This window comes from Limulus polyphemus, unplaced genomic scaffold (assembly GCF_000517525.1).
Source record: "Limulus polyphemus unplaced genomic scaffold, Limulus_polyphemus-2.1.2 Scaffold652, whole genome shotgun sequence".
Lineage (NCBI taxonomy): Eukaryota > Metazoa > Arthropoda > Merostomata > Xiphosura > Limulidae > Limulus > Limulus polyphemus.
The window spans coordinates 59,380-75,524 of record NW_013666262.1 but is presented as its reverse complement, the minus strand read 5'-3'; the positions used below and the strand labels follow the sequence as shown (position 1 = coordinate 75,524).

Genomic DNA, 16,145 nt, shown 5'->3' with positions numbered 1-16,145 from the left:
GTCGATGTCCTCTTTCCTATTAAGATGGTGTTAGAGCGAATGAAAAAGAGGTAATCTGATGGTGCCATATCTGGAGAATATAGTGGGTAGGGGAGAACTTCCCAACCCAACTCCATAATCTTGTGCTGCGTTAAACGTGCCACATGTGGACGTGCATTGTCATGGAGAAGAACACCTTTCTGATTGATGAGTGAAGGACTTGATTTAAACATTCCAACTGCTGACTATAGATCTCTGCAATAAGAGCTGTTACCAGGTCCATTCTGAAGGCCTTCTGGGATAATGCCAGCTGATTAGTTTGTTGTTTGTACAAAATGTAAGCATTTACAACTGTCAAGTCCAACAGTTTTATACCATTTTATTGTCCTTCGCTCAGTAGAATGGTAACTTAATTGTTGGTCATTCAGGTCTACCCCTCCCATAAACTTATTGTAATCCACAGTTAACTGAGGTTTTGTAACCTCAGCATCCCTCCCTCTTCTTGTCACAGTTGTCATATTATTTTAGTGTAAAGTTAAAAGTACATAAATGTCTCATTTGTCAGTCCACTTCACAGCTGTCAGAGTTCCACATTTAAAAATAGGTGCTTCCCTTCTCTGTATGATTGTACAAACCAGTTGCTTTGGTAAATACAGTCTGTCTTTCCTGCATGTCCCACAAGCATAGGTTTCCATAGTCAGTAGTTTGTCAAGTAGATGAGGGGAAGTGTAAAAGTTGTTCATGAAAACTCAGTGTCCTAGTTTGTTGTACTTGTCCATCAGTTCCATCACAACCTTGTCTGCTAGGCCTTTAGCTGGAATTTGCCCTCTTTGCCTGTTTAAATTTTAAACTTCATACAGTATCCACTCACAGTTTCTGCCAGGAACCACAACTTGATTTTCCACTTGACAGATTTCTTTTTTAAATATTGAAGGAAACCAATTCTACATTTTGTGCCCAGCATCTGTTCATCTATAGTTAGTTCTCTGTTAGGAGAATAGTTAGAAACAAAAGAGTTTAGTAGATGGTCCATGATAGGTCCAACTTTAAAAAGCTTATCATAGTTAAGGTCAGTTCTAGGAAGAGCATTACAATTATTATTGAAATGAAAGTAAGTGTGGATAGCTAAAAACCTGCTGGCATCTGTAGTTTTCAAACTGGTTTGTTTCCTTCACAATTATACTTAGAGTATCTACAGTGAATAGAAGTTTAAATAAATCAATAATTGTGTTGAAAGAGGTGACCTGACCTGTCTGAACACAGGTTCACCTCTGTTGAATGGAGGTATGTTTCTTTGATCCTCTTTGGTGATCTACTCCCAGGTGAGAGGCTTCTCCTGCTGGGAAGGGACAGTCCTAGTACACACTGTGTCTCTACCCCTTCCCCTACCCTTCGTAGCCCTGCCTCTTTTTTGTGGTGATGATGTTGCTTGTCTAGATGTACCTGGCCTGGGTGGTTCCTGTACATCTTCATCTGATAAAGACCATCAAGCCACTTCTTGATCTTTCCATAAGACAGAATCAAGGAGAACTGAATCTTTACATAAAAATCAATTTACTCTTGGAGTAGTAAAAAAAATACTTGATTCATTCATGGATAAATTGTTAACAAAAATACTTCATAAAAAAAAAAAATGATTTTTTTTTGTACAAACGACATGTAATGTTTATTAAAAATCTGCCAAATTTTGTGAAAATACACATACTGTATTAAAACTTATAATATTAAAACTATATACAAGTAAAAATGGTCACGTGGTTGGTCCCTGGCACCAAGCCTGTGTTGAAAGAGTTAAGGCTAACCACTCACATGCCGATTAACTTCACGTTTTGTAACTTTTTTCTTTGATTGAACTTCACTTTACTTTTTCTCTACTAACTTGCTCTCACTCTGTCACCTACATATATATATATATATATATATACATCCTTGCCCAACTGAGGCCTGGAAGTTTCTATGACCAATGTGAGTGATGCTATAATGTAATGATACTCAGTTGAAGTAAAAAGAAAAACACTGAAGACTTGATAAAGGTGACATCAACAATATTAGTAAAGCCTAGACAACAATGTAATTGCAAACACAATGTACAATTCATATGGAGTTACAAACAAAATTTGTCACAACTAACACCTTCAACTAAATACACAAAATAATAACACTTACACTAAAAAAGCTTGTATATCCAACAGTAACTATATTAATCAGTGTAAAATGTTATAAAAGTTTTATGCAGTGGTGATGATCTGAAAATAATAAAGGATTTCTGCAGTAGAAATGGTTAAATGATTTCAGAACTTTTATGCTATTTAGTAATTACCTGATAACTATGCAAATGTTTTGCACTAATGGTGGTCTTATAGTCAAGTGTTAATAAGTTAACACTTGTTCTACAGTAGTCTAACTCATACTCCAGTTTAATTATAACCCTCATTCTGATAATTTTTTGTGTGATATGACAAAAATATCATCATCTATCTACTGTCAGAATTTCAGGGCCAGTCACTTAGTAATATTTATATCCAACATTCACATATCATTTCTACTGGTCAAGATGTTAACATTTCATTTTATACCTTTGTAAAATATATTGTTAATCCCAACTCTTTTTGGTAGTTTTTATGCATACTTGGAATTGTATGCATTTGTTTTGTTTGTTTGTTTTTCTCATTTCTTTTTCCTGCCTAGCGAGTATCATGTTCACCTTTGTGATTAAAGTCCATTTGAGTTAGGAAATCAGCTGAAGCTATTAGATTAATGCTATTGAAATTATTTGGGTATTCAAACCCCCGAGATTCAAGATATTCAAAGACTGATCAGTAATTTTCACATCTTTTGCTGAATTCTACTCTGGTTCACTTTCAGATTCATTGTTTTGAAGAAGACTGTGTCTGTGGTATGGATCATCACAACACTGGGATGAATTCCTCGTAGGGTAGTTCCTCCTTAGTCCAAGTTCACAATTAATGTACTCTAGTTACCATATATAATCTATGAATGGGATTCAGGAAAACAAATTTGTTTTTAAATACTTTCACAATAGTCTTCAAGTGTAAAGATACTTCTGTAGCTTACATGTGATTTTCTCTTATAGTAGTTGGATCTTTATTTAATGTAATGATTTCCTTCTTTCAGCTATTGTTTCAATTACTTTGGCAGTATGACTATTACTTTTTAACATAACTATTCCATTACTATTGTTTGGTTTTGAATTATTAATTCTTTAATCTTAGTAAGGTCAATAAAAGCTTTAACATTTTTATGTAATTCTAATTCTGGAAGCACACATATAATTCATTTGTTGAAGAATATGCGTAGTAAAGCTAAAGTTTATAAATCAGATAATTCTATGGTATCAAATTTTCATACTTATATATTATATTCTCAGATTGCTCTTATTTCTCTCAGAATTGCCTGCATGATCTGCAAGATAACAGGAAGACTACTGATACTATATCACAGAGTAGTGCATATAGTTTTCTGTGCCCATGGCTGAGATTGAGTTACAAGAAAGATACTGGATGCAAGTTTGCACACAGTCACTGTCTTTATTTACAATAGACACAATCACAACAAGTGTAAATGGTCTTCATCACATAGAGAGAGAGATGAAGTTTAAGTTCTCAATTAGAAATAAGCTTTATCTAAAATGATATCTTCTGCAAAGTAGAATTTATATCAGTATTTTGTATGTTCTCTATGTTTTGATTATAAGTAATAGGACCTGGCTTTATACACACATAAAAAAGGCTAGGCTGCTCAGGACTTGCACATCATCCACATAACTTAAGATTACTCTCAGTTCAGTCATTGCACATGACACAAAGTTTTAGTGTCTTACTTTCAAAATTTTATTAAACTACTTTTTGTTTATGTTATACCAATTAGTATAAGTTGTTCGAGTTTGTTCATCTAAAAAAAAGTGACATTAATTTCTTGACTACCTAATACTTTGCTGAAAATATAATTTTTTGTATGTGAAAGATTTGTAATGTTTACTGAAAGACTGTTAAATTTTGTAAAGATATACATACTATATTGAAAGTTAGTAGTATCAAATCTATAAAGACTTTTAACGAGCACAAAGAAGTTATGTGGTTGGTCAAATCGACCAAGCCTGTGTTGAGAGAGTTAAGTAAAACATTGGTTACATTTATACATACTGTTTGTGTGTTTCATTCACTTTACCCCTTTAGTTTCACCTACCCACAAACAAGTCAGTTTGATCAAGTTGAAAAGTTTGTGGCTACTACTAGCAAAACAGTAGGTCAAACAGTGTTTTCTGACTAACATAGCAGGAGTTTAATTGTTACTCTTGTGTTTTTCAGAAAAAGTCACTACCTTCCAAACATTTCAGCATCAAAACTAAAATATTCTCTCTTCCAAAGTAATGAAAATAATAGGTTTGCTGTATCTTTAAATAATGCATCACAGGCCAATAACCAAAAAGTTAACTTCAAACTTCAAGTTCTTGAGATCTCACTCAAATGTTATTTACCATTTGTTTTTTCAGATATTGATTCATATTTGTTATACATCACATATAATGATTAATACACATACATTGCCATATACGCATGTTTCCACAGTACACATCACATATGCTAGTAGCTGTGGACAGATCACCTCTGGTATCATGCACTACAACCGTGATGACCAATTTGGTATATTCCTATGAACTATATATCAATATATATGCTGTAATGTGTTGCCATCTGTAAGCAGTGAAACTCAACGTGTTTTATAAGCATTATGAAATAAGAAATCACTGAAAAAAATCATCTGTACAAAGATTTCAGCTAAAGTTCTTATAGTTAGGATTAAAAATTTATATGGTTGTTACCTTATATGTCCATCACATTCTAATACCATTCTAGGTAAAACATATCTATTTATATTAACCAATTTAACAAGCCCTGATGAAATCACAATGGCAAAATTAGGTTGAAAGAAAAAGAAAATCATCTGGGGGAATAAAGTTTGTTTTTTTCTAACTTTATTGTCAAAACAATAGTCCACAGTAAAGTATATTCATACTTCTAGTAGTAGAATTAGCACTCATATTGACACTCACAAGTCAACCATTTGTTACGATTAGTATCACAGAAAAGTAAATACAGGCAATTCCAATGAAATATCAACCATACTATTCAGATTCACTGCAGCCAAGTATACATTGAGGTGTTATATGTGTTCATATACACTAAGGGACTCTAGTGAGCACTCAACTGGTGGTTGTGGAAATCTTGTACCATTTGGTTAGATATTAAGTGTTCCTTGCAAAGCATCAGTGACAGTTGATTGATAATTACAAAACTTAGTCCATACATTTTATCAGACATTACAACCTGATAGCTCAGAAAGCAATGGTTGCAAAGCCCTTTCAGTCATTGGTTTCTCAAAATATCTCTAGCTTGCATATTAATTTTGCTGATCAATGCAGTTGTGATGCTGCTTCTCTTCATCCACACACACTTGACTGAATTGAGCACTCAACTGTAAAGATTCAGCATTAGGCTGTCTCTCAGTTCACAGACTCTCAACCAACACCAGACTGAAAAATTATTAACATTGAGGGTACAGTGTAGTTGGCTGGTTAAGGACCCCTACATTTGGACAAGTGTTGTGTTCCTGCTCTAGAGCCATGAAGTGACAAGATACTTGTGGTAGCTCAATTTGGCCCATAATTACCATGGTAGTATACTTCCTACTACAGAGAGGCTCAACACTGCCTCACAGCTCACCTCCATCAGTTTGTGCCCATAAGTGTAAATGCATTTCATTAGAGAGAGAGATGAAATATAAGTTGTCAATTTAAAATAACTATGTTATTTTTTAAGTAATCTCTCCTCTAATGTAGAATGTATCTAAATATTTGTATTCCCCTTATAACTGAGATAACTCTGCCTTATATACACAAATATGCTTGACCATCATACAAAAATTTTCATATGCAATAAATTAGTGACTTATCTACACAACTTGTTTTTCCTCAAATACTCTGGATTATTCAAAAAAATATGCAATCTAAGTTAGTGTCCTTCACTATTAAAGATTACATTTTATGTTTAATAGAAATATCTGTCATCAAACTGGTGGGATTGGTGTATGATCTAATCTTTTAATTGCTATTTCTAATTTGTTTTTAAGTCATATTGAAATAGAGTGCCTAAAATAATTTCTTATTCTATTTAAACCACTTTACAGTATGATTTTGTTTACAGTACATTATTTTCAAGTTAAAAACACTTATATTACTGATCAGTAAATATCTTAATGTTAAATTTACAAGAGAACACGAATTTGATTCTTAATTATAACTTAAAATCCCATGGGTTAATTGTAGACTGTCAGTTTGTATCCATTGTTTTTAAAACCAGTTTAGTAAAAGTATTAATTAAAAAACTTTATTGAACTGTTTCAACCTATACATCAATACATGAAACGGTATATGAATTGAGAAATTTTGAAAGTGATTGAATTCCATGCTAACTTTGTTGATGGACACAGTCTGCAAATGTGTAAATAAAGCTGCAACCACTTGTATTTTATGGTGTACTGTACCAAAGTAACATACTATTTGTTATACATTATATAGGCTAACATTCTATGTTAGTCAAGAAAAACCTAGTTTTCCCCTTAAGCAGATCATACTCTGAAACCCAAATTAAAAGTTTATCTAAAACTGTTTCTTAGAATAAAGGACTTTTTTTAGGATGGCTTCCAAAGGTATTTTGTTGCATATTAGTTTTTATGTTTTTACTGAGTAAATAAGGTGCAAGATCTACCACTGTTTGGCAATCCTGAATAGAAGAACTCATTCCAGAATGAATGGGATGAAGTGTAGCTAGCTCATCACTGCCTAGTGAATGAAATGCTGTAATCAAAGCTGACAACCTACTGTTGTATATAGAATAATTGAAGGTGTGGTAGATTTAAGGATTTGAGAGAATACAAGGATAGGCAGTTTCAAGCCTATCCGTAACTAGCAAAACCATTTTCTCAAATTGTTTGTGAACTTGTTTATAATTTACACTGAGTGAAGATACAGTCAGGTAAAACATTGTGGCACATTAGTGATATGAAGCCTATCACCTTGTTCGCTTAGTGTAGGAAATTTATTCTATTTTTAAAACATTGCTTTATCCATTTCAGTTTAGTGTGACATTAAGTGAAAGAATGATATATATGTATTGCTTTCTTACTCTAACAGATCAGAATGAAGCTTTCACCATAAAGCTATGCAAACATATAAAAGCTTTAGTAAAGAAAAGATAAGTGAATTGTTTTAACTGATGATTGGAAAGTGCAGAGAAAAAATGCCTGAATTTATTGCTTGGTTTCATGACAAAAGCTATGTTCAGATAACATTTATATACATTTTTGAGCTTTAAAGTCTAAATGTTTTATCATTATTTGGCTTTAAGATTAAAGTTTGAATTTTAACAAACATTTTAACCAAATTTTTCACAATCACACAAAAACTGAAGATGAACAAAAAAAGACTGAACAAAAGTAAAATTGTCAAAATTAGTAATTATTTGATTATTTTACTTTAAATTTAATTTATCAGTATTTTAAATCTAGTCAGTCTGCCATATTACTATGGCTGTTAAATATAGTAACTGCAATGGAAAAGGGTTGTGCTTCAAAATTCCTAAAAGTTAGTAAAATTTCTTATGAATTTATCTCTTCAGAATTTAGTATATTTTTAAGAAGGAAAATTTACAATAAATTTTATTTCTTATAGACAACTGTTTGGTGAAGGCTTACATTGGGCTGGATGTGCCATCATTGTGTTGTTGGGACAGCAACGTAGGTTTGAAGCTCTGGACTTTTGTTACCACATCCTTCGAGTTCAGCGAGTGGATGGAAAAGATGACATGGTGAAGGGTATTGTAAGTATCATAAATTACATTGTAAATGTTTTCTATCATCTTAGATAGACTGTAGGTAAATATATAGAGAGAAGGGTGTAAGTGGGAAAATATTTTCCCCTTCCCCAACAATTTTTAGCATTTCATATGACTGCCCAATCTTTCAATGATTACAAAGTAAAACTGTTGCTATTACAATGTAAAGTAAATAGATAAATCTGATGTTAATGAAAATCATAAACATAATTTTTACATTTAATGACTTAAATAGAGTTTATAAAACTCATAGTTCACCACCTTAATATAATTCACACAGAAACAGTTGTTCAAGTAACTGTTGATATAAATAGCATCTCTCCTACTACTATGTCATATTCCTGCTGTCCTGATGAACCCTAGTATTGGAGAAAGGCATCATCAACACTGGATATAGCAGATGTTACATTTTTCTTTATTTTTATAAGTTCTTATAATTGAGTAAGTGAATTTGATTTTTTAAACTAACGTAGGTGTGTATAATTATGTTATTTGAAACTATGTATTTATAAAAAAGGTCTGTTTGCAGTTCTTTGTTTGTAATGTATACATCATATATTTTCTACAATTATATGTCATTATTTTAAAAATTCAAATTACTTTAGTAAAATTTTAAATTATTATAGCAGCAGTTTTATTTCTTAATTTTTTATTTAAATTATACATTTATAATTCTAGTTTTGTCCTGTGTAATTTCTCTATGTGCTACCTTTCAAACAGCATAGTTATATTTATCAAGACATGAATTTTGCAGCTAACAACTACTGGTTCTTTTTTGTTTGCTGCTGCTTCGACCCTCAAGTTACCAGCAGTCTTTGTCAGTCAAGAAATACACGAGTATTTATGTATTTATCATGGAAAACATTAGCTATTTATTGATAATCAGTCCTAAACACAGATTATGTTGACAGCAATTGCTCTGGCCTTATTGAATTGCTGTATCAAGAAGGTAAATAATTTTGTTATGACATCAAGCAGAAACCCAGTGATTCCATGCAATGATTGGAGAGCAGACAGAACCACAAACAGTTGTTTACTTTATCAAACTAATCAAATTTCATTTCTTTACATATTAATAATGTTGAGTTTCCTGAATAACATTTTTATTAATTTGTTGTTTGTCGTACACCTCATGCTGTAATATTTCTATGGGTTACAAAACATTCTGAGTTGTTCTTTATAGTGTAAGGTCATCTCCATTGTTTATGTGACGAATAGACAATACATCATTTGTGAATTGGAGGCCGAAAGATAATATAATATGAATAAAATGCTGTTGTTTACTGGAAAATTTTCAACAATCTAAGCATAAGACATTAATAATGTTTCTGTTGGTGGTTGTCATTTGCACATTTTGTGAAAAATATATTTGAGGCAAAAACTTTTGTGTTAAATTTTTTAAAGAAAATCTGAACATTTTTTTACTTAGCAAATTGCTAATATCAAGGTTATTTGTACACACTTAAAAATTTGCCCTCTCAACACAATGTGACAGGCAACTTTTGGTGACCAAACTTAAACTAACTTCAGTTTTTGATTGTTGCTATACAGCACTTATACAAGAACAAACAGTTCATGTCTGTTTGTAGTTAAAAGCCTTTAGATTATATTGTGCTTTCCACAAACACTTTCTTGGTGTTGCTATTTGTTTATTGTTAATTCCTAAATAACAACGTTCCTGTAAAATATATGTACTTGGATGTGTCTATTAGAAATTAAATATACTGAAACTATACTATGTGATCGTGTGGTACTTCTCATCTTTTTTTGCTTGTAAATATCATTGTTAATTATACAGAACACAAGACAAGTAGTTCATTAAAGTTAAAAGTTAATTTAAAAATTGTGCTTGGAAATTTTCTTTCTTTTTTTGCCTCAGAAAAACCAGTTATTCTTAATGTTGTATGATTAGTAAGTTTCCATATTGTCCATAGCTGACAAATAATTCCTTCTTTTGTAACATATTAAAAAAAAATTGTGTATTTGAATAGTTGTATTGGAAACTTAAACTTTGCCTGTTGAAAGAGCAGAAGAATTTATCTATTTATCATTAGTTTTGTCTGAAAACCATACTGATTCTCTGTAGCCTCTAAAGAAGATGGTTGACAGGATCCGCAGATTTCAAGTACTGAACAGCCAAATCTTTGCTGTGCTAAACAAATATTTGAAGACAAGTGACACAGACAATCTTCCAGTGGAACATGTCAGGTGTTTTCAACCACCCATTCATCCTTCACTTTCCAGTGTTAACACCATCTATCAAAGACCAGAGAATATCTTGAAATGAAAGCTAGGTATGTGTACACAACTTAACTTTTTATGTAATTTACCTGGTTTTATTGTTTGTTTGTTTGAAGCTAAGCACAAAGCTACACAATGGTCTATCTGTGCTCTGCCCACCAAGAGTATCGAAACCCGGTTTCTAACATTGCAAGTTCGCAGACATACCACTGGGGGCTACCTGGTTTTAAGGCATGCCACTATTTTCCTGTCTTAGTTTGCTTACTCATGCCAGTGACTTTACTTTTTATATTTGGAAATAGTAATCTTTTCTTCATACAGTAGAAATACCTAACCAAATCTGCATGAATCTTAGGACATACTTTCTAAATAGTGTATAGTTTCAGCTTTAAAAAAATCCATATAATTTGATTTAATTTTTCTATTATTTTTTATGTTATGAAATTTCCAGAATTTTTTTGTGAGACACTTTTTGAAAAACAAAACATTAAGAATAATTCTTTTGTTTTAACATTTTATTTTAGTTAATTTTAATTAACACTTCTCATCTTGGCATTGATGTTTGCACATTTCATGACCTTTTACAATGTTACATTAAAAATCTAATTAAAATCTTTATTTTCTTCATTCTATATTCAATACAGTGCTAAAAGTTATGATAAAAAAGTCAATTAAATGCAGATCTCTCTTGTTTTCCACATTCTTCTTAACTTGACATTTCAAACCAGGTAATAGTATTTTTCTAACAATATTCTTTGTCAGAATTTGTTTTTATCTAATTTCCACAAAAGGGGGCCTGAGGTCACCTGGAGAGGTCACCTGTTTTAACCAGTTGTACCACTATACAGTTGTGTTGTCTGTCAGTCAGTCAGTAGACAGTAAAATGATCTCACATAAGGGATTCTTAACATTTCAATTTGAACTGTTGTGATGTCAGTTAAACGTATGCATGCCCTGAATCACAAGAAGAATTATGCACACTGTAGGCTAAAACACGCCATGACATTTGAACTTCAAAAGCAAGAAATAAAAATATTTGTTACTTTTAATTTTGGTTTTATTTACTCTTGAACCAGAACACTTCTGTGGACCCTGCAGAAGTACATCTAGTAAATACACTTTGTTTTCAATAAATTCTAAGTTCTTTTATTTATGTACATTGTTTGAATCCAATAAACTGTAGAATGATATTCAATAAATAAGGATTTGAGTCACCGAAATATTTTATCATTGCTACCATATCTCTAAACCTAATAAGGCTTGTCTTGTCATAGAAGAAAATTGTCATAACTTTCAAACAAATAAATTTAACATGAAAATACTTTCAGGAATAAAAAGAATGTCTGATGAAACTATAAAAAACTCTTAAATATGTGGTTATATCCTAAATTTTGTAAACTTCCCATTAAATTACATTTTTCTTCTCTGGAAGAGCTACATCTGTAAATTACCTCTCACACTATTTTATTTGCTCTAGACTGACATAAATAGTTTATAATCTATGTTATGCAATGGTATTTAAACTTTGATTGTAGCTACTTTCAAAGCTGTTTTTCATTAGTAGTTGTTCCCACCCTTTTATGACCTCATAGCATGTGATATGAAAGGGGGAGGCCAACAATAATAAATCATTAGATAAAGAAAGTAAATCACAAAAGAAATAAGACTTGGTTAATTGTACAAAACCTATGCCCTTGGAGGGTCAGAACTATTATTAAAAAATGAAGTACTTTGAACACTTGTTACATTTTTCATATCACACTAAGTATTTTTGAGTAAAACTAAGTGTTGAAATAAAGTTAGAATCATTTTTTTTTACTTAAACTTTGAAAATGAGTATGCATTCATGCACCTGACAACAAAAAGATACTCATGAATCCAGGCAGGATTAAAATATAAAAAAACTTTCAATTTATGAAAACAAATTTACCAGTTAAAAAATATAATAATAGCTTGATATAGAGTCATATTTTTTTTTTTTTGTCTTAAGAGATAGAATTCAGAAACAACATTTAACTGTGTGATTCTTTAGCTCACCAGATTAAAATGTTTGCCCCCCAATTATAAAAGATTTTCTTGTTGGCAAGTTAATTATATATTTGATTATAGAATAAAAATACATGAGATAATCCAACTATAAAGACTCTTCTGCTGATTAGTCAGGTTTTTGACTTTACTGAAGAGGAAATAACTTGAAATTAAATGACTAGAAAAAATTAAAGATTTTAACAGCTAATTTGTTAAGTTTCTCTGACAATTTATTGCCAGTTGTGATTGGTGGAATGTGAGAATCCTTAAATTTATAGTAGTCAGAGGTAGAGTTTGACTTGTTTGTCAAAAAAGAGAAATACTGATTAACACGTATAAGCTTATACTGATATTAATATTGTCTTTTCATCTATGTGAACATATTCTGTGTATTTGACAAAAGATTTTATATTTAAATAAATTCTCAATCATCACTCTCTTTGTCACCTCTCCACTCTGAATTCTTTTTTTTAGATTTTCTTCCTTTATATGAGTTTCAGAGTATCCAGCAGTTAGGTACACAAACTATAGATATTGACAGGACAAATTTTAAATTAAGAAACCCCCACCTTTTTCATTTTCTTCCAACTTTTTATTCTTTTGAAGTCATTTATTTACTCATGCCTACTTGTGAATGGTACATGTTCATAACCATTAGAAAGATAATTTTGTGAACTACGTGCTTATAAAACTGTATGTTAATTTATATTGGTAAAAGGTGCCATTTTGTGAGCAGATTTTGTTATGTGTAGACTGAAGTCAGTAAGTAATGAAATTTTTAAAACTTTTTATAGGTTAGCTAGAAAGCTAAGTAAATTATAGTAGTTTTAGAGCATTCTAATTTTTGGTTTGAATTATTGTTCGAAAGCTCCATTAGTTACTTTTTGGACACCCAAAATAGTAAGAAAAAATAAGGCTTATGAAAGGAGGCACTACTCAATGACAAATGACCTAGAGTTAAGGTAAATTCTAAATTTGTTTTTTATGTATATTTTTTATTCATTCATATATATTTTTTAACAAAAGTAACTAAAAGGTAAAAAGTAAAAAAAATATTAGATTAAATAAGCAAACTTAAATAAATAAAATAAATTTAACAATTTTTTTATCATCACTCCTTGAGCAGTACACAAGCAGTTAGATGTGCATGATTTAATCTGGTTCATTGGTTTATTATACTGTACTACTCGGTGATCTACTTTTTGTCATAGTTTAACCAATAAAAATTACAAAAAAGGAGTAAGTTTCAAATATAAAACAATCAAAAACAAACTTAAAAAAAATGTTTTTCTTTAGTGAAAATCTCATGAGTGTTGCAACAGAAAAGCAAGGCACTTTCATTGATAACTGCATCTGCAAAGAAATACTTCAATAAAATCTACTCTGTGATGATAGCTTATTTTTAAACTCAAATTTCAATAAAATCCTTTTTCCCATGGATGGTGAACATGATTGAATGTCAAGTATGAGTACCTTGTTGTAGAACTGTCAGACAATTCCAGAAAAGGATGCAGGCCTGTTTTTGGGCTGCAGGCTCAATAGTCTTCTGCAGGAACTAGCAGCTATACCTGACCAGAGGGTGGGTATTTCTGCTAGTAGTTGTAATGTTTACAAAGGCACTACCTAGTAAATTCAGAATTATAATAAACATTGCTGTCCATAGCTCCACAGAAATGGAGTTTGGTGCAATGAACCAACATTGTTCTCATAGCTTTAACAATGTAAAGAATATACCTGCTTGATGACATGTTGCAGTACTTGGATATAAATTCATCAGATGCAAAGTATGTTCCATTATAAGGGAATAACTATGGATGAATAACTAAAGTTAGAACGATAACCAGCATTGTGTTGGATGGAAAAGTATCTGTACCCAATTGTGTGACTAGTATTGCTTCAACTACACACTCTTCATGAACAGGTACATAGCTTTCAGGTCAAATGAAGATGCTGTTGAAAATTGTATTGATAATCTTAAAACAAAACAAGAAGAATTTGGAAGGCTACAGTGAGAGTTTAGGGTGTTTTATTATTTGGTTTTTGGACAGAACAAACTCACCTCATTGATGATGCACATTTGATAAAGCTAACACTATACTATGATTGATCAAATGTCCTTGTTCTACAACAGTTGTGATTGTGAAAGAGAAGGGTAAGTCAAAGTTATGAGCTGATTTTAGATGGTTGAATGTGGGAACTCGAGTCTGTGAGTTTCTGCAACCTTAGACAGAAAATATCTGGATGCTCTAGACCTTTCATCTGACTAGTAGCATGTAAAACTAGATGATGATTGAAAACCTAAAACTGGTTTCTACACCAGCTAGGGATGAGTTATGTGTTTTACATCATTCCATTTGGCCTGTATAATATGCCAAGATCTTTTAAACAGGTCATGAAATTTAGTGTACAATGGAAAAGATACCAAATATGTGTGAATTACATTTTACTGTTTGCAGAGTTTGCCTGGGCTCTTCAAATCCTGGAAAGTCATGAAAATGAGCTCTAAAAAATTTCAATGTTGAAAGTAATCTTGGAAACCACTGTTTTTAAGTCATGTTTCTGGAAAAGTCCTACAAATCCTGAGGTTACTGTTTCAATAAAAATTTCACATGAAATAATTACCTCAATCTGAAACCAAATTCAACAGTTTGAATATCATAATTGAATTTTTTTTACTTAGTGTCGGCCATTGTAAAAAATTTTGCCTCGCAAGACCCAAAACTATTTGATATCTGCTGAAAGCATGTTTGATGAATTAAATGCCAGTTTAATCCTGCATAATAGAATTCAAGAGTCCTGGGAAAAGTCATAGAAGGTCCTGAAATTTCCTTTTTTAATGTCTGAATGAACCTAGTCACTTTTGGCTAAACATTTCAGATTGCTTTAAAAAACCAATGGCTGGTATTTTAACATATAATGAAGGCAACATTGAACCTGAAGCCAGTAAGGTATGAGTTTATCTGTACAAATGTAGAGTTTCTTAGACATATAATTAATAACTAATTCTGCAAAATTGCAATTGTGAAGACTGGGCCTAATATACAACAAGAAAACAAGCCACAGTTTCTTTTTTCTTTTCTTTTTTTTTGCCATGTTTTCAATTATTGGTAGTCACGTTTTTGAGTGACATTGTATATTAAACTAAAGGCTGAATAGGAATTTCAGTCACAATAGCTTGCTCTAATTAATGCACCAGTGTTAGGTTATGCAGACAAGACTTCCCATTTATACTGAATACAGACACCAGCAATAGTGGCATCTGAGCTGTGCTGTTTGCAGGATGAAGATGGTGTAGAGCATGTGTTTATATGTACTAGCCATATGATGACCATGACTAGATAACAAAGAAAGAAATCTTTGATTATTTTAATCTTTGAGAAACAGTATTTCTAGTACTTGGGTAAGAGAATGTTCACTATTAGTGAGTCATATGCCATTGAAGTGACTTTTGAGAAGTTATGATTGCATTCGGCTAACAATTCTTCATTGGTCTAAATAGCAATGCAGTTAGATTGTCTAGCCAACCAATGAGAGTTTTGCAAATTGAGAAATGTTCAGAGTTATGACATAATGTAACCTCAAGAGTCATTATCAGTACTGTAATGAAAGATCATACGGGTACTGATAATTTCAGAAATTGCTGAACTTCACAACTGACAGCTCAGGAGTTTCAAGAGAAGAAAGATCACCCAGATATAACTTTGTACTTTTACTGTACAGCAGGCTGAGATATGACCATCACAGTGCAGCAAATTTGTAGGAAGAACTTGTCAAACAATAACTGAATAGGAAGAAAAAATTAGAAAAGATATAAATGTACATTGCATTGAAGCAAAGGGAAACTTCTGAGGAAATTTCATCCTTTGCTTCTATGAATTAAATAATATAAAAGTAATTTAGCCAAGATATAACTGAAAATGCAGATTTTAAGAGTTAAATGAGAGTACACAAGTCAAAGGACATATAATAAGTCAATGAATCGAA

General features: G+C 31.6%; 1 protein-coding gene across 1 annotated transcript in view; it reads left to right on the top strand.

Annotated features, from left to right (window-relative positions):
• Nucleotides 1–16,145, top strand: part of LOC106459720 (cytoplasmic FMR1-interacting protein-like) — a 252,512-nt gene that overhangs the window by 204,265 nt on the left and 32,102 nt on the right. Inside the window, exons 23-24 of the mRNA XM_022386248.1 lie at nt 7,730–7,877; nt 9,979–10,186. Of these exons, the coding sequence (XP_022241956.1) occupies nt 7,730–7,877; nt 9,979–10,179 (349 nt within the window). The 3' untranslated portion in view covers nt 10,180–10,186. The remainder of the gene's footprint in view (nt 1–7,729; nt 7,878–9,978; nt 10,187–16,145) is intronic.